Here is a 20,063-nt window from a genome sequence, read left to right on the forward strand (position 1 = left end):
TTAAAGCCGCACTCAGCAATATTCCAGCTATATAACGACGGTCTGTTAATAATCAAGACTAGACCAGACAATCCAGTGACTGAAATCATGAGCATCGATCAACACACACACACACACACACACACACACACACCAACAAACATGCACATGCACACACCTTTCACAAATCCTGGATCCGCCCTAGGTACATCAGGTTTCAGGCAAGTTGTAGCAGGGAGCCCACCGATTTATTATTTTATTTCAACAACTTTTACTTTTTAATGTGTGTTTAACGCCCACCCCCATTCCCTCTGAGAAATGCTCCTAGTCCTAGTCCTCAGGGAAATAAAGGCATGCGAATTTTAACTGCAGTCATTGTCGATTTTATAGAAAATACTGTGAACGTGAAAAAAATGTTAGCCGATATTTTGCCGCCAATATGATATGAGGCCAGAGTTCGTCAAAAGCGAGTCATCTGTTGTTTGACTTGGCGTATTAGTTGTTCTACAAGTAGCCCATGTATTTTACACGTACACTGCGCATGCGCTTCAGAAATCCCCGCCAAACTCGTTCCACGTGGGTGATTCAGACGACGAGTGTAACGTAATAACTGGTGTTCAGTCATGGCACAGCTGGTAAGATATAGCGTTTTTCTGCACAGTATTTGTAAATAGTGCTATTCGGGGGATTATTATCATGTTTGTAGAGTGTGGTATTATATATTTTTTTCAAATTTGGAACCATACAGAGGAGACTTGACCCATATCCAGCTGTGTTGTCAATGCATTGTGATTGATTTTGTAGTGATATTATTACGGGAAATTATTTTTGATGGCGACTGCTTTAAATATTCAAAATATGGAGAATTCAACTCCAAGAGAATAAATGTAGTTAACATCAATAAATAAGTGAACGCTAAATTGCCAGGTTAGTAAATAGCCTAGTTCCTTCATCTCGACTCGAAACAAAAGCAATCGTCATATGGCGGGAATAAATGTCATTCTCAGGAAGTGAGTGACAGCCGACTCAGAAATTCACCCTTGTTGATTACACGTTTGTAGTTGGATAAACACGCTTTAACGGATTGCAGTATGTGTGTTTTTCGGAAATTCTATGGATAATTAGATGGACAACTGTGTCCAGACACACAAAGTTTGTTCATTTGGCATAATCAGCCACAAATAGTTTTTGAAACATGCGAAAGGATGCGCCTGGGCACACTTGGTTTAAACTACCAGTGCCGTAGCAAGCAATTGCCCCCCCAACACCCCCTTGGATTTTTTATAGAAAACAGTTTTATTTGAATCAGTTTTATTTGAATCATGAAAATACAAGTTGGGGACAAGTGATATTTGTACAAATATTTGCCCCCCCCCCCCCCCCCCTGTAAAAAAAAGTTAACTACGGCCTTGACTACTGTTATCCTTCCAAAGAGTATTTTGGGTAAATTGTCTGTATCCTGTATAAACTGTTATTAATAGCTAGATCTATTATCATGAGCATGAAAAACATTTGTTCTTGAAATAATATATCCTTGTGACAATGACTGTGACGAGTACAAATTTAATACGCGGGTACCATACCCCCAACTACCAGACCCTACCCGGGTAGACTTGACCCACTGTAGGCCTTAAGATTTGGGTGTAAAATGTCTGATTTGGAATTGTTTTACGGCAGCCCTGGCAAAAAGTATTTAGATACGAGTATCAGATCATCAGATCATGTGTTCACTGAAGTTGCAGAAGCTTTATCTTTACTCAAACATATACAAGTCAAAATGAATGTGTGCATCATCAGAAGAAAATGAGCTATAGTGAGTTTTTGTCATTAAACAATATATCACGGGACTAACGACGGGTCTGGGTTGTACTATGGGTATCTGGGTCCAACTCAGGACCCACCCAACCCGAGTTACGCGTCCCAGCCCTACTTGTGAAATGGAATTTGTAAAGTGGATCGCTTTAGAAAAGTCAGTGGATATTCATGGTAATATTTTTAAATTCAATTTCTTTAATGTCTCGTATCTAAACTTATTAATGGCAACATTGCAACAAACCAGGGACAGCTTATTGTGTTAATTGACATACACTGTGGCTCTCGTCTCACGCATCTTGAATGCCTTCTTTTCGCAGACCAGAGCTCCAGATAAGCTTTTGGTGTTGTGGGTATTTTACCCATGCATTTTAAAATCATTGGGTATCAGTAATTCTATCTGGGTATTCAAATGTCTGTTACCCACTAGTTTTTACACATGTGGGTTTTTAAGTTAAATATTTAAAAACACTATTCATCTAGTCCCTGCAAACTGGTGTTGTGTGGGTTCGAGAGCTTTATAGGACTCGATACTTCCACAAAGAAAGTGTGATGGCAAATGATCATGATGTAACTGTTTGGCAAGGTTGACGGAATGCCCGTTTATAATTTCAAATTAAGTTGCTGAATTGCTAATCGAATACGCAGGGTTACTTCACAATATTTTGATGATACACACAAGTTTTATTTTTGTAGCTTATCTGTAATGTTCGTTGCGTATTTGATACGCTTGGATTTGATTTTACTGCGTATTTCTGATGCGTATTTTACGCAGATACGCAGCTTATCTGGAGCTTTGTCAGACCCTCCTTTCTATTTGAATAAAAAGCATTGAATGGGTTTTAAATGAAGGTGTATTGGTATTCATATGCAAACGAAGAAACAAGATCATATTTGACATCGGTCGTAAGGAGAATACGTGTACGGCCGCAATGGGAAACGAATAACTTCGGCTGTATCAGTCAAAAGCCGATTGTAGTTGATTGACAACGCCTATTCTGCAAACAATGGTCAGATAAACAAGTAAGCGACAAGCAAAGGAATTTCTTCTGGTCAGGCTGACTTAAAATGTCTTGACTAGGTATAAAGCATAAAATCCATGACATGGAGCAATATGCATGACCCGTGAAGATCCGGGGTAGAATAGGTCTTCAGCAACCCCTGCTTGCTCTAAAAGGCAACTATGCTTGTAGTAAGAGGCAACTAACGGGATCGGCTGGTCAGGCTCGCTGACTTGGTTGATGCATGTCATCGATCCCAATTGTGTGGATTGACGTTCATGATGTCAATGACACTGGATTGTCTGGTCCACACTTAATTATTTTCAGACTGCTGTCATATAGGTGGAATATTGCTGAGTGCGGCGTTAAACAACAAACAAACAGAATTTGTTATCTAAAGTGGCAGAAGTGTTTCCTTGTATCAATTAATGCAAATGAATGGGCATTAGTCGGATAAGGTCTTTAAACCAGTTGCCGGCAATCTTGGCAACTGTGTGGTGGCCAACACATGCACATCAGGATCTGGTAACAGTATATATTGATAAAATACATATAAATTATTGTAGTTGTCACATGCCAATCAGCCAGACAAATTCCTTACTGCTGACATTGACGGACATATTTTTTTTTTTGCCCCTGTTATATCAACAGTGAATGAAATTATGAATGAAGTAATTAATCTAACTCTATGATTCATCAGCTTTCCTGTGCGTGCACATCGTCCCTATTATCTTTCGAGGTTTGTCAGGACCATACCCATACTCATGGGTTTCACCGAAGTTGTAAACGTCCGAGACCTGCATCACTTCGGGCTTTCCTCCCACATAAAGCTGACACGCCGTGATATAACTGGAATACTGTTAAAAGTGGCGCTAATCCCAACTCACACACTCACTCACTCAAGCTGGTGAGTTGGATACTCCATGTTGTGCTAGTTTGTTAAAATACACATAAGTGTCACATTTAACAGTTTTACATTTGGGAATTAAATATTAAACATCATCATCATCATCAGATCATATGAAGACTTACAATAAATTTATTAACTTAACTATGTCAAGTGTATTCCTCAACTTTTTAAATTTATTTTTTGTCAAATCTTGTGTGTCAGCTGCCTCAGCAACCTTTGCTAGTTGTAATATAAGAGGTGACCAAATGGATCAGGCATGGATCACAATATTGATCACTGGATTGTCTGGTTTAGACTTGATTATTTACTCGCTGTCGTCTTACAACAAACAAAACCTTGAGTTTACATGATGGATATTCTTCCTAATCATTTATGTCCCCATATTTTGCATCCTCAACATGCCCAAAAGACGGGTTTAATTATTTAATTTATTTTTAAAGATTGGTGGAATTTTCGTATAGCTGGATTATTGCAGAGTGTGGGGTTTATCAAACACTAAAAATATGTCAGTTGTATTCCTTATCTTCTTTATTATATTTTGATGTCATGTTTGCATTCAAGTTAAGGCAGACCTGTGAAGATCCGGGATAGAATAGGTCTTCAGCAACACATGCTTGTCGTAAAAGGCCACTAACAGGATTGGGTGGTCAGACTCACTGATTTGGTTGAAGCATGTCATCGTACTCCTATTGCCTGGATGGATACTCATGATGTAAATCACTGAATTGTCTGGTCCAGACTCGATTATTTACAGACCGCCGTTATATAGCTGGAATATTGCTGAGTGCAGCGTTAAACATCAAAACAAACAGAATCAATGTAAGTCACTGATACCAGCTTGCCGTCTCCTTTCAGGCAAAGAAATTGGTATCAGAGTATGAGGCTCTCCGCAACAAGAACTTGGCCGACAATCAGGCTGTGGTGAGTAATGGGTTTCCAGAGTAATGTTACCATAGTTACCAGACATGGCATTTGTTGTTTGATATTTTCCAGTCAGTGTTCCATTTTGGGCCAAATATTTGCATTTTCAGGTAACCATGGCAACATGGACCAAACAGGCCTGGGTTGGCTGTTTAGGTTGTCTTTTTATAAAATATTTTGTTTAATAATAATTAACACAAATGTCCGACTCTTGTTTTCGACTGATGTTGCTATAAGACTGTTAATTATTGGCTGGCTTCAAAAACATTTTAGTAGCTTTTAATATGTTATGATTTCTTTTCAGTTGGCAAAATTGATGGAAGATTTAAAGAAAAGCTTTCCTCAAAAACCTCCACCAAGGGTAAGGTGTTATGCGGAGAATTATATATAGGGATCTGATATTTGGCACTAGTCCTATTGTCCTTGCCAAAATGCCCAGTAGTTAAGGTATCCTAAGGCAAATGTAAGGACCAGTAGAAATTTTTCCTTTTAAGGGTTTTACTATATGTTATCATTGTAAGGACGAGTGGACTAAAACTGTTAGTTTCTATCTCCGTTTTTTAGTATCAATGCATGTGCAGTACTTTTAGTTGCGGGGAAATAAAGGGAGATGTGATTGAGTTGGAACACCTTTCAGGGATTTATCGACATTTTCAGAGACTTATATATCTACGACACAAATTTTGCGCAAATGTTGGTGACAATTCCAACAGTGGAATTCGTGTTTCTGAATTTGTTATGGCTCAGTAGGGCTAAACTGTATTTCACTGGGCCGAGGGGCGGTTGTGTAGCCTAGTGGTTAAAGCGCTCGTCACGCCGAAGACCCAGGTTTGATTCCCGACATGGGTACAATGTGTGAAGCCCATTTCTGGTGTCCCCTGCCCGTGATATTGCTGGAATATTGCTAAAAGCAGCGTAAAACCATACTCACTCACTCACTGGGCCATTAAAGGGGCATTGTTGTGGTACATTTTCGCATTGAATAGAATATCAAAATACTTGTGAATGTAAATTGAAAAAAATTGAAGAAAACAGAACTTCTACTAAAAGCAAAATCCCAATTTTTGATAGGGCTGGCTATCTATACAGATCATAGATGATCGATAATTGTTAACTATATATTGATCAATATTCAATAAATATCGGGGAAGTAACTTACGGGTTATATGCCAATACGCCCCCCCCCCCCCAAAAAAAAAGAGTTCAAAAGAAATCAACATATTTTACTCCAACGGTGAGTGGTGGCACATTTATGCAGAGATTACTTTGTGGACATTTGAGATAGGACAAAAGCAGTTACTTTCGATCTTCAGCAATTGACAATAACAAGCCTGTTTTTGGTCAATCTAAACTTTTATTTCATCGAAATAGCTTATGTAAGATGTTATTGATGACACAATTTTCATATCCGTAATTGTTAATATTTGTTCCCATCGACGATAATTCCGATTATTGATCTATTGTGCCAGCCCTAATTTTTTCGTCAACCGACCAGGATAATCATCCCTATTGTTTTCTTCAGAAGCCACGTACCTCCAGGAAGAGCATCAGCGAGGGTCCCATCAGGCGGAACCCCTCTCGCCATGCTAGGAGTACCTTCAGCCTTGACCCTCCCCGCACACGGGCACGCAGGGGATCAGTGTCATCAACAGTGTCTTCTGCATCATCTTCAACATCACCGACATCGTCACCAGAAGTGAGAGGAAATTGCTCTCTCAAACTTGCTATTGGTCACTATTGTTGTCTCACTTAATTTGTTGTCCTGTCGGGAATTTCGGTGCAGAATAGGTTACCAGTACCCACATATTGTTTTAAGAGTTGACTGACCCCGTGGGATTCCTGGTAAAGAATAGGTCCCCAGCTACCTGATGGATTGGGTGGTCAGGTTCAGTGTCTTGGTAGGTAGGTGTCCTCGTAACCCTACTACTCTGCTCACAGTATCGATCACTGGGTTGTCTGGTCCAGACTTGTTTATTTCCAGGCAATTGTCATACAGCTGGAATGTTGCCGAGTTCTGCGTAAACAACCAACGATTAGATTATTGATGTGACATGGCTCGTGGAGTCACCATTCCCTGACAACTGGAATTGTTGCTTCAGATGCAAGTTAAACAACGTTTACCACCATATATTTTTATCCCCCTGCATTTAACACGGGGGGTGGGGGGGGGGATAGTCGACACCTCGCCTGTCTGTAATAATTTTGTTTCTGGAGAAAAACTCGAAAAACTTTCAAATATCTTTCAACAATACTTGGCAGGGCCCACTTGCACAAAGCGATCTTAGCGCTAAGACTATTGTAAGCCTATGCTGAAGTATCGTATGGGAGTTACGATCATCTTCTTAGCGCTTTGTGCAAGTGGGCCCAGATATATAAGTGTTCCCTCGCTATTGTGCTCTTCAATATAGCGCTAACTTGGTTACCATATTCACTACCATCTCAGCATGCTCAGAAGAGACTTACAATTGACGGAGTGTCATGTAAAATGTTCTTCCTGTTTGTTTTTTCAGAAAATGGTTGTGAGATTTGGCTTTTTCCGCAAAGCTGATCGTCTGGATGGAGACAGTGATGAGTTTGATTCCAATATGGATGAGGTTTGTATGACTCATGTATTGTTTCGTGTTGTAACAGACCGCTTGCGTGGTCTTGTGGTAGAGCGTCTGCCTGGAGAGTGGAAGGCCTGGGGTTCGGTCCTCGGACAAATCTTACCTGAAGACGTTAAAAGATGGTACGTGTTACCCTGTCTGGCGCTTGGCATTAAGAGGCTATAACTAGGACTAGTCGGCTCGGAGTCAGTATACTATGTCTGATTAGGGTATTCATGTTAAACTGCGGCATGGTATCTCAGTGAGCTAGCACTATAAATCGGCATCAGTCCGGACTAGTACAAGCGCGCACACACACACACATGCATGCACATCTCTATAAAAGTGCAATAATCTTGGACATCATGTTAAACCCAATTTCACCTTGTGATGTGACACAGAATCTGATAGGGAGGACTTGTGAAAATAACAGTGTCAGTCTGTCCCAAAGACAGTTGAGTCGGCCAAACCTTAGTTTTCTCTGATTCCTCTCCAATTTTAAAACACAAACAAAAACAACTATGTGACGTCCATGGTCCAGTGTACATTTTAAGTTTGTATGATGGCCTAATGAAGTTTTAATGAAGACGTATGCTGGGTACATAGGTGAATTTTACGTTTTTTCTGCCAATGATTGTGATTCTGTTAACAAGCAGGAATGCTGCAATTTTCAACACAATGGTAAAATCCTTATGAATTAGAACCACATTCACACTTTCGGTCTGCCCCTTAAAGAGCCGTGGTAGAATAGGATTTCAACCCATGCTTCCCGTAAAAGGCTGCTATGCTTGTCGAAAGAGGCGACTAACAGGATCGAGTGGTCAGACTCGATGACTTGGTTGATGCATGTCATCGTATCCCAATTGCGTGGATCGATGCACATGATGTTAATCACTGGATTGTTGGATACAGACTTGATTATTTACAGCTGGAATATTGCTGAGTGAGGCGTAACAACAAACAAACATTCGATGTTCTCTAACATGACGTAATCTTTCAGGACGAGCTACCGGCCCCAGTGAGAAGGCCTCGAATTGTTGTTGAGGAGAAAGCAGCAGAAGACATCACCGACGAGGACCTTGACCTTGTGGCCATGTTTGTCAGTGATAAGAAGTATGATAGTTTTTACGTAAGTAAAAGAAATCAAACAGATGTGTGTGTGTGATAAATAGTTGGTAAGTCAAACACTTGTTGGAGGACTAGTCGGCCAGTAATTGTCTTGTATGATTGCATCACAGGGGAATGGGTGGCACTGTTGTGAAAAGTGCTGTGCAGAGTTGCGTTCCTTAGTTGTCCAGAAACATACGATCATGGATTCTCATGGTTTTACACGACTAACAAATGTGCGTCAAGTACGCACAAACGTTGATAATGGATGCAGAAAAAGAATCTACCTATTCCCATATTACCTACAGCTTATCAAGAGCAGATATGGTCGTCTGTCATTTTATCCATCAATCACATTCCCACATGATCATTGATTCATTCCAGGCTCAAAAGTAATTATTAAACCATACACTACATTTCAGCATTTCATTACTTTACTGGACCCTCCTATTGCCTGCAGTGATTCTTTAGCTTAATTATTGGGTGTGCCCTAGACCCCCCTTTTGTAAGTCAAGATCAAACCCTGGATTCAAATCCTGGTTTATCCCGTTGTGTTTCTGGCTTTGTCACAATCTCATTAAAATCAGATCTTAGTTCTCGCTACCGCTAAACAAAGATCTGAGAACATCCCATAATGGGTCACGTCAGACCTATCACTAACTCTGACAACTAATGGAATTACTGACAAGAAGTCGTCATTAGCCAATCAGAAGGCAGCTTTATCATGCTTTACTACACTAATTTCAAATTGGCGACTAGCTTAGAAACATATGACAAATTCTCGCTAAAAAATTTGAAACCTGAACAAAAGAACATTCTCGAATGGCTACTATATGGTCTAGATTGTATAGATTCAGTCGTTCGGAATACCCCGTTTTAAAGTTTGAGGTTGCATGATTAGAAATCACATTCCGACTGTCACTTTCGTAATCTGGTAAGCAACGCTCTGATTGGTCGGATGAAAGGTCATTATGACGTGACCCAAATGGGATGTCCTCAGATCTTTGTTTATCGGTAGTGAGAACTAAGATCTGATTTTAATGAGATTGAGGTGTCTCACAACAGTGGTAAGCTCCTGAGAAGTTCAAAGATACGACACATAGCGTAATATTAAGACTCTTATCTTTCGAATTCAAGATTCAAACACCACCTTTGAATAAATACCTTTATGCACTTTAGGCTTAGTCTGAATTATTTAAAAGTGCATAAAGGAAGATATTTAAATAGTGAAAAGTCACTAAGAATTTGCCCACTCTGTAACTTCGGTGTTTTAACATGTTTAATTTTGTGTTTCTTGCCCTGTATTTAAGAAAATAAGAATGGAATATCTACCCGCATGGTCATGTTCATGTCCTTCTACTAACTTTGTATGTCTGTTGTCAAACATAAAATATATCGTTCAACTTCGGGGGCACGGGTGGCCCAGTCGTCCTTCGATTCGCTGTGCAGAGTTGCGTTCCTTGAACACGCCAAAAACCTATGATTGTGGGTTCGAATCCAAGTTCGCTCCAATTATGTTTCTAAGTTTGTCAGCACCATACCCGTGCTCGTGGGTTTCACCGAAGTGGCAAACATCTGAGACCTGCATCACTTCGGGCTTTCCTCCCACATTAAGCTGACACGCCGTGATATAACTGGCATACTGTTAAAAGCGGCGTAAAACCCAACTCACTCACTTGTTCAACTACAAGTATCTTTATACATTCATCATGCTTTTATGTTATGTCAGTTGTTGTCTTTATACTCCGTATACTTCAATATTTGTTAATATATCTGTATGTCTGTTATTCACTTGTATTTAGGCCAATGGCCTTTCATTCAATAAACCATTGAATTGTATTCAGACCTACATTACTTCAGGCTTTCTTCCCACACCAAGCTGACAAGTATACCGCCTCTGTTTAAGGTGGAAATGGTTAGGTTTTTTCCACAGAATTTGCTGCAGAACTTTGCAATTTTAGCACTGAAGTTTGGTAATTTTACCTCAGAATTTTGATAAATTCACAACAGCAATCGTTGGGGACTGTCATATATATAAGATCAGTCGCTGGGTTGGCTGTTGTCATGTATACGCGGGATATTGCGTAGTGGGGCGTTCAGAATCAAATAAAAAATGTTTTTATATTACCCTGGTAATGAAGTGTCCTTGAATAAATTTGTTAAGTTGAGTCCCTTAAAGTATGCGTTGTTCCTTCAGGGGTCATCATGTCACCAGTGTAGACAGAAGACGCAGGACATGAAGACGGTGTGCAGGTCTGGCAAGTGTTTCGGAGTCCGCGGACAGGTACTGATTCAAGACTGACTCACTGTTTAATAAACTGCAATGTTTGTGTGCTGTGGTATATATACCGCACATTGCGTCCCCAAATCGTTTCCAGAGCGTAACCCAGAAACCGTTAAATATTTCTCTACAATTTTTTGCCTGCCTTGCAGACTCATGCTGAAGTGGTGCCTTTTGCTATTTGGGAATTTTATAAATTTTTATTTTTTACTTTTCCATGGCAACAAGTTGGTCTTTGGTTCTATAAGGGTGGCGTTTGTTTCCAGAGCATAACTCAAAACCCATTCAATACTTTCTTACAAAACTTTGCATGTCTACCAGGCACATACTGAACTGGTGCCTTTTGATATTTAGCATTTTCAGAGATAATTATTGTTTGATTCCATCATGTCCATGAAAAGTTGGATTTAAGTTTTAATATAGTGTGGGTCCAGTACAACAAATAAACTGTTAAATATTTCCTTGCCAAACATTGCATGTCTATATATAAAGCACATACTGAACTGGTGCCTTTTGATTTTAAGGAGTTTTGGAAATGTTTATTTTAGAATTTCCATTGCAGCTATTTTGACATGGGCTAAGAAAAATGTTACGTCAGTTACCTGGTTTGGGACCATAACGTGTTAAATGGGCGGGGGATATAGATGACTTCGTTGACTATGCGCTTGTGTAGGTTTATCTCAGCACACTCGAAGATACAGCATATCAGTCGCTCATTAGGTTTTGCGCCGCACGCTCATCTGCGGCAGCAACGCGACATCGACTCTCTTTCTCGCCTGTAGGGAGAAGACTAAGTCTTGGGACTTGTTAGTTGTTTGTTGTTGTCAACATACTTTTGGACCCATGAAGATCCCGGGGTAGAATAGGTCTTCAGCAGCCCATGCTTGCCATAAAAGGTGACTATGCTTGTCGTAAGAGGCAACTAATGGGATCGGGTAGTCAGGCTCGCTGACTTGGTTGATGCACGTCATCGATCTCAATTGCGTGGATCGATGCTCATGATATCTATCACTGGATTGTCTTGTCCAGACTCGATTATTTACAGACCGCCGTCATATAGCTGAGTGTGGCATTAAACAACAAACCAACCAACCAACACAACATGTATTCACTTGAAAAGACTCGGAACTTACAAGAGTTGCTTGCAACTTAAGGTTTTTCCGGTTCCTGTTCTATCATTAGGGTTTTGTCATCGTGTGACTCATACTGAAACAGATAGATGGCAAACACGCACAAACACACAGACATGGGCACATTGGAATATTGCCGTAGTTCGGCAAGGGTGGAAACTAGACTTTTAAAGTCAGTTAACTCTCTTGCCCCGGGAAGATGTGATATAACTGGAATGCTGTTAAAAGCAGCATCACACCAAACACACTCACTTAGTGCTAAGTTTCTCATCACATAGCCTATATTGTCATCAGGGACAATTGCATTGCATCCTGTGGTTGATCAATTGGTGCACCTTATTGATGTCAAGACTTCCGTTTCAGTTCTGTGGACCTTGTCTGAGGAATAGATATGGGGAAGATGCTAAAGAAGCTCTGAAAAACCCTGTAAGTACATGTGACATTTAAATGTAGGGTTGGGGCACGGGTGGCCCTGTCATCTAAGGCGCCGCGATTCGCTGTGCAGAGTTGCGTCCCTTGGGCACACCAGAAACCTATGGTTGTGGGTTCAAATCCCAGTTCGCACCGATTATGTTTCTAGGTTTGTCAGCACCATACCCGTGCTCGTGGGTTTCACCGAAGTGGTAAACGTCTGAGACCTGCATCACTTCTGACGCGCCGTGATATGACTGGAATAATGTTAAAAGCGGCATTAAACCCAACTCACTCACTTAAATGTATAGTTATTATACCTACCATGAAGTAGGGCGAGAAATATTGGAACAGATTCTGTCCGTCGTCGGTCCGGTTCCCAAAGAGGACAAATTTTCTCAAACTATTTACATTTTACACACTGTTACTGGTCATGATCTCAAATGAGTTCGAAAATCGGTGTCAAAATTCAAATTCAAATTCACTTCGGGCTTTCCTCCCACATTAAGCTGACACACCATGATGTAACTGGAATACTGTTAAAAGCGGCGTTAAAAATCCAACTCTCACACTCGCTCACTCTGTGAAATGGGGACAAGTTTTTTCAGAAACGACACAAGTTACACAAGCATGGAAACTTTCATTCATGTAAGAGATACTTGTTGACTGAGTTTGAAAGTTTGTCCTGTAAATTATTTCTTGACAGATTTACTGCCTTCGATTCATGTTATTCACTGATCCATTCACTCAGTAAATGTACTCTCCCATCTATAGAGCTGGATGTGTCCTCCGTGTCGAGGGATCTGCAACTGTAGTTTTTGTCGAAAGAAGGCTGGCAAGTCCTGCACGGGAATCCTCATTCATCTAGCCAGGGAGAACGGTTACAGTGACGTCAACGCTTATTTACAAAGGTATTTAGATTGTTACATGACCAAAAAGGAAACATGTGCATTTAACCCTTTCACTTTCCAAGGCTTTCTTGTTATTTTCCCCTGCCCCAACAATGTCGGTGGGGGATATAGAAACGAGCCCTCTCTGTCTGTCTGTCTGTCTGTCTGTCTGTCTGTCTGTCAATCCATTTCATTTCGTTTTCGTAGCAGAACTTGGATACAATAGGAGATAACTTTACCAAACTGACTGGTTGATGCATGTCATCGTGTTCCTGTTGCGTGGGGCGGTCGGGTAGCCTAGTGGTTAAAGCGTTTGCTCGTCACGCCGAAGACCCAGGTTTGATTCCCGACATTGGTACAGTGTGTGACGCCAATTTCTGGTGTACCCCGCAGTGATATTGCTGGAATATTGCAAAAAGCGGCGTAAAACCATACTCCCTCACTCCAATTGCGTGGATTGATGCTGATAATGTCAATCACTGGATTGTCTGGTCCAATTATTAACAGACAGTCGTCATATAGCATGAATATTGTTGAGAGCGGCGTTAAACAACAAACAAACACCTTGTGGCCGCCAAATGACAGATGCGGTACAGTATCAATCATTGTCTTAGTAAGTAGTTTCGGAAAGTTTCGACGTACAGCTTGACATCTGCCGTATCTTTTTCAGTTTCAGGAAATAATACTCACAAGAAAACAAGATGGTGGAGAGGCAGCTCTGATAGTCAATGAATGTTAACTCCTGTGTTCCTGATGGGAGACTCATGTTGGAAATATTGTGTATGATGAAAGATGTGACAAGCACTCACTAACTGATATTCTGCACACTACACAAGACATCTTAAATACCACCACATTCATGAATGTATGTATACATTCTTGTCTCCGTGGCGTTAGTTAAAAATAGATAAATTATCAATATTGGTTGTCATGGTAACAACCAAATATGGTTTTCAATCTTCTTGCTATTTTCACTTAAGAATAACGTCAGGATTTTGCTGAGGACAAATGGCATTCAGACAGACATTCTTGAACACATCAGTGATTTTTCATATTTGGCCAGGGGCGGTCGGGTAGCCTCGTGGTTAAAGTGTTCGCTCGTCACGCCAAAGACCCGGGTTCGATTCCCGACACGGGTACAATGTGTGAAGCCCATTTCTGGTGTCCAACGCCCGGGATATTTTTGGAATATTGCTAAAAGCGGCGTAAAACCATACTCACTCACTCATATTTGGCCATGAAGCCCATTTCTGTTTTTCCAGCCATATTACTGAAATATTGAAAGTGGTGTAAAACAATACTCACTCATATTTGGTTAAATCAATAATGTCATCGAACATGCTCATGTATACCAATTTGAAAGAATCTATAGATGTTCAGGGTTCACTCTAGGAATTTTCTGACATGGGCCCTCTATATGAAAATTTCAAACATTCCAGAGGCACACCCATACTTGCCCATACAGAACAATGTTAAAATGCCCCATTGTATTTGAAAATGTGGGCCTTTTTTTTCAAATTTAGGGGCTACAAGCACAAGGCACAAGCACCCTAGAATTATGGATGTTTTTCCAAAACAATCAATTACTTTACTGGACTTTCAAGGTCTGAAACCCTGATCACCCCAAGATTCCTACATGTGTCGAGTACAGGGATTTTCATGACCATCTGTACTGCTGGTAGGACGCAAATCAAGTGTTCAGTGTTTTAAGTGCCAAACCTCCTCTGTAGTCCCTCTTGTAACGTGAAAATCGGGGTTAGAATAGGTCTTCAGCAACCCTTGCTTGCCGTAAAAGGCGACTGCTTGTTGCAAGAGGAGACTAACGGGATCGGCTGGTCTGACTCGCTGACTTGGTTGATGCACGGGCATCGATCTCAATTGCGTGGATGGATGCTCATGTTATCAATCATTGGATTGTCTGGTCCAGACTTGATTATTTACAGACCGCTGTCATATAGCTGGAATATTGCTGAGGGCAGTGTTAAACAAACCAACCAAAACCTCTTGTAACCATGGTAACAAAGAACCATTTGCTCATTTTCCCCCACACATCCCTGCTTCTTGTAGCACTGTCTCTAGTGAGGGAACAACTCCTTGATAACTTCATCACTCACTGTGGAATGTCACATTTTTGATCATATGCTATATTTTCTTAGAAAGTTTGTTGTTTAAAACTGTTACTCGTTACTTCTATCGCCAAAAGTGTTTTTGTCCACTGCCGCCATTACTCTCTGCATTGTCCAGAAGTGGGAATGTTTCCTAATTGTTTTTATCATGTTGATCTTTTACACATAACAATATGGCATGTGTTTTGTTGAACAAGGTGTTTGGTCTTCTGGCTAAGAGAATGTTAGCGAGTGTTTCATTCTCACTTTCTTGGTTTTAGAATTGTCCTATGGACTATTGGTAGTGGAGATTTTAGTTCTACAGTACTTGCTGAAAGTTAAGAATTTGATATGAACCACACAGTGAGTGAGATGGCACTGTGGGTAGAGTGGTAGCTTGCTCACATACAGTGCTGGTTCAAATCTCAACATTCACATTGACCCAAGCCCCATACTGAGTTCCGTCAGACAATTTCAGATTGGCATGGACACTGGCATTTTGAAATAATTCTGTGAATGTAACAGTTTGAAAAAGTTGGGAAAAAAACCTACAAAATTGTTTATCCATATGCAGGAATATGTTCTACTCAAAGAAGTTAAACTACACCCGATTCTTTCGTATTGCTACAGTTACTATGTCAGGGCATAACTAGACCTATAGTAATATGAAATAATCAAGTGTTGTCAAGGATGGAAACCGTCCAAATCACACCAGCATTTAAAGAGGCCATGTCTTGCATTCAGGTTGAGCATTTTTCACATGCTGCATAACATTATGATTAAGGCTTACATTGCTTGTTAGTTTGATTGATGAAATTTGGTATGTGTAGTTAGTAGTGGGGCTCAACTTATATGTTTCGTTTTTTGGTGATATGAAATTTGACCTTGATTTGACTTCACGCTATCAGTAAGATGAGTAGCCTCCTGAAACTTGGACAGGAATGGAGACTGTGTGACTGTAGTCAGGAAGACCAACCCCTATGACCTTACTCCATGGCAATCACTTGTTGTAGGGCACTCTGTTAGCTTTTAGATTCCATTATCTTTTTTTATTGTTGATATATTGTGAATAAATATTTTCTTACATTATTTGTTTTCGTGTTGTCGATTTAGTGCAGACCAAGTTTCATCAAATTATGTTTTGACATTCCCATTGCTGCTTTATCATCCCAGGCCACAAAGTGGGATTGGGGATATAGGAACGGTTCTCAATGGTGTAAGCGGGTATCAAATTCTCAGTTACTCAGAAATTGGTCTGTATGATAAATTTTGAAATATGTATGTGAATAATTTATTGCTTGTTTTTAAATTTGGTGTGGTGGTTTTATCAACTGACATAACTGAAGGTTCTGCCCAGGAGGTTAAAGTACGGAAAAATAATTGTCCCCCTGTGTGGCACCTAATTCCTATTATAATCCATGTAACTAACATCAACCAGTGTTTTTAAGCCAACTCATTGTTGAATGTTTTAATATTGGCTAATATTGTGCACAACCACCAATAGGTAATCAATCTCATTAAAATCAGATCTTAGTTCTCGCTACCGCTAAACAAAGATCTGAGGACATCCCTTTAGGGGTCACGTCAGACCGACCTTGCGCGAACTTTGACCAACCGACAAGAAGTCAACATCAGCCAATCAGAAGGCAGCTTTCTCGTGCTTTACGGCATTAATTTCAAATTGGCGACTACCCATGTTAAAGCTTTCGAGGTTGCATTATCAGAATTCACATTCCAAATGTCACTTTATGATCTGGACCCACTTGCACGAAGCGATTTTAGCGCTAAGATGATCGTAACTCCCATACTTGAACATAGGCTTACAATAGTCGTAGCGCCAAGATCCTTTGTGCAAGTGGCCCTGGTAAGCGACGCTCTGATTGGTCGGATGAAAGGTCGTTCAGACGTGAACCCTAATGGGATGTCCTCAGATCTTTGTTTGGCGGTAGCGAGAACTAAGATCTGATTTTAATGAGATGGAAGTAGATCCTGTTGGCATGTCGTGCAGGAAGCTGAGGTACCGTAAGTCCCCAGGGTCCCCAGCGAGGTGGCCTAGCTTTCGTTACTGGAGGCCTATAGTGACACTTGTGAATATATCAGTTATGACCCTTGATCCGTGCTTTCAAATAAGTGCATACTGCATGAAATGGGGACAAGCTTTCTAAAAACTGAAAATATATGAATGAAAGTTTGCATGATATTATAATAAGAGGTTCTTGTCAAGACAGTTCCCAAAGTCAGCTCGTCTAAGATTTATATCAGGTTCGAGGACTGGTGATGATTCCCACACGGAAAAGGCCCCCAACAAGCTTTGCTGGTCAGGCTCGGTGTCTTATGGCTGGCTGACGTGGTGCATGTCATTGTATCCCAATTGCGTGGATCAATGCTCATGTCAATCACAGGATTGTCTGGTCCAGATTCGATTATTTACAGACCGCCGCCATATAGCTGGAATATTGCTGAGTGCGGCGTTAAACAAGAAACGAACATTACCAGCTCAGTCTATGCAGCCTGAACAGTGCAATGGGGCGGGTTTCGATTCTGCAATAGACTGCATTCTCACAGCTGCAAACGAGACATGATCTGTGCCACTGATTTGATAATCATCAGTATTGCTACTTCTGCAGAAGTATTTTCACGTTCTTTGAGACACTGCATCTATATTAAAATGGAATGACAAGTCTACAAAGAGACATTTCACGGGAAAATGGTGTGATAAAGAATGCCACAATAGTATGCTGGAGACCCGAACATTTTGAAGGTACAGAAACTGTAAAGTTCAGCATCTTTTCTTTTAAACTTCTCAATAAATATAAACGTTTTAGCTGTTCCCCTACCGCTGGGTCACCTCCATTCAAGAAGTCAACCTGTACACAAAAGGATAGTTTCTTAAACAACTTTTTCTAGTGATGGGAATAAAAATAACAGATCTTGTTGGGCGCAGCGTTTTCAAAGCCGTGTACCATATTGGTTGGTTGGTTTGTTTTACGCCGCACACAGCAATATTCCAGCTTTAAGACGGCGGTCTGGACCAGACAATCCAGTGATTAATGTCATGAGCATCGATCCACGCCATTGGGATCAACCAAGTCAGCGAGCCTGACCACCCGATCCCGTTAGTCGCCTTTTACGGCAAGCATGTGTACCATTTTGACAATTCCTGATAGTTATTTTGACATTTATAATTCTCATTTGGAGCCAAACGGACTGTAGCTCACATTCATCAGTAAGCCCCAGATAACGGCTTCCGGCGTGCAAAACTGACCATTACCTGCACCCGATGGTACCATGGGTGGTTTTCGTTTGTCGGAGGGCAGCCACGTGACGGTGGAACGATTCTTATTCAGCCAGGGTACAAGGTACAGTACACCACGGTTAAAACGAATTCAAAAGGACCACTAATTTCAGTTCGTAATTAGCATAGTTCGTAAAGCATATATACAACAAATGGCCGGGACTAAACTAAGTACGTCATAGCGGCAAGTCCGTAATATGCGTGTACGTTATAAACAAAGTTTACTGCAAATTGTATGGAAGCTCTGACTGCGATGGTCATGATTGTTGAGGAGATGGGTTTTCGATTCACTGCACGTGGTCACATCTCGTGGAGATTAATGTAGTACGGGAAACATGAATTGTGCCTTATGTTTCCTCCCGAGTTCTAGTCGGGGGGTACCTTCTGGTCATGAAGCTTGTACACTGTACGCCTAATCACCCCTATGCCAAAGCTGTCTCGTTTCCTTTTACGTCCCGGTTTTGTTCGAGACGACCCGACCCTTTTTTTCTTTTTTTATCACAACGTTGGTGATAAAGCCCCAGAGTTTGGTCAGTTCGGCAATACACCCTATCGAAAATAAATGGTGTAATGCATCATGGAAACATATGCAGCGTCCTTGTGTTTCTTTTTATAAGACATATCCAAATATGGCTCCAAGTGACTTGTTCTTTGTGGACTATTAAGGAGGGCTACATTATCACAATCAACAACGATGTCGGTTGCGCATATTTCTATAGTCCGTTTCAGACTTCCCGAATTTGACTTAACGAAAACATATCATATCTGAACTTGCTAAGAAACAAATTGTCGATATGACTCCTTGTGACTGAAATACTTCGTACCACAGTTGTCGTTTAACGCCGCACTCGGCAATATTCCAGCTAAATGGCGGCGGTTTGTAAAAAATCGAGTCTGGAGCAGACTATCCAGTGACATCACTAGTATGGATCCACACACTTTGGGATACGATGACAAACCACAGGTAGTACAATCGTTAATTACTTGATATTGCAACAGTCCGATACATCATATCGGTTTTAACGGACAATTTTTTTCTTTCTTGCAGTTGTAAAATTTTTAAAATTTATTTTGACAAGAAAATCCCACTCGGAATATCTTTCAAAATAAACCTATCTTTAGAGGATGCGGAATATGGGGACATAAGATTGGAGGTAGAACATCAATCATGTAAACTCAATGTTTTTTTGGTGTTGAACGCTGCACTCGGCGATATTCAAGCTATATGATGGCGGTCTGTATATAATCGAGCCTGGACCAAATAATCCAGTGATTGACATCAGCATCGATCAACGCAATCAACCCGATCCCAGTAATCGCCTCTAACGGAAGGCATGGGATGCTGAACTATTCTAATCAGGATCTACACAGGTGTATTACCATGTATATATATCTAAGTAAATTTTGTATACAATTCAGGCAGTACAAGAGAAGCTATCTGGATGTACAAAACAGGATCTTTGAGCAGAAAGCCGACAGCTGTTCAACACGGCCATGTTTGACATTCAATTGCAAATTGAAAATAGTCACATTTGTTTTACTATTCCTCCATTTGCGAGGATTTACTTGGAAGTAAAACCTCGTTCGCGGTGTACCTCTTCTCGGTAAAATTCCATAAGATGTTTTACTTGTTTTA

At 40.7% G+C, this 20,063-nt stretch overlaps 1 protein-coding gene across 1 annotated transcript; it reads left to right on the forward strand.

Moving 5' to 3' along the window:
* The first annotated feature begins 531 nt into the window (after positions 1–531).
* Positions 532–15,792, forward strand: LOC139441919 (cell division cycle-associated 7-like protein). The gene is made up of 10 exons (XM_071222667.1): positions 532–614; positions 4,558–4,623; positions 4,928–4,984; positions 6,146–6,319; positions 7,134–7,217; positions 8,209–8,337; positions 10,513–10,599; positions 12,090–12,152; positions 12,912–13,048; positions 13,698–15,792. Exons 1-10 carry the CDS (start codon positions 603–605, stop codon positions 13,708–13,710), a joined length of 822 nt encoding a protein of 273 aa, XP_071078768.1. The 5' UTR covers positions 532–602; the 3' UTR covers positions 13,711–15,792.
* Positions 15,793–20,063: the final 4,271 nt, after the last annotated feature.

This window comes from Haliotis cracherodii, unplaced genomic scaffold (assembly GCF_022045235.1).
Source record: "Haliotis cracherodii isolate W230 unplaced genomic scaffold, xgHalCrac1.p SCAF_49, whole genome shotgun sequence".
Classification (NCBI taxonomy): Eukaryota; Metazoa; Mollusca; class Gastropoda; order Lepetellida; family Haliotidae; genus Haliotis; species Haliotis cracherodii.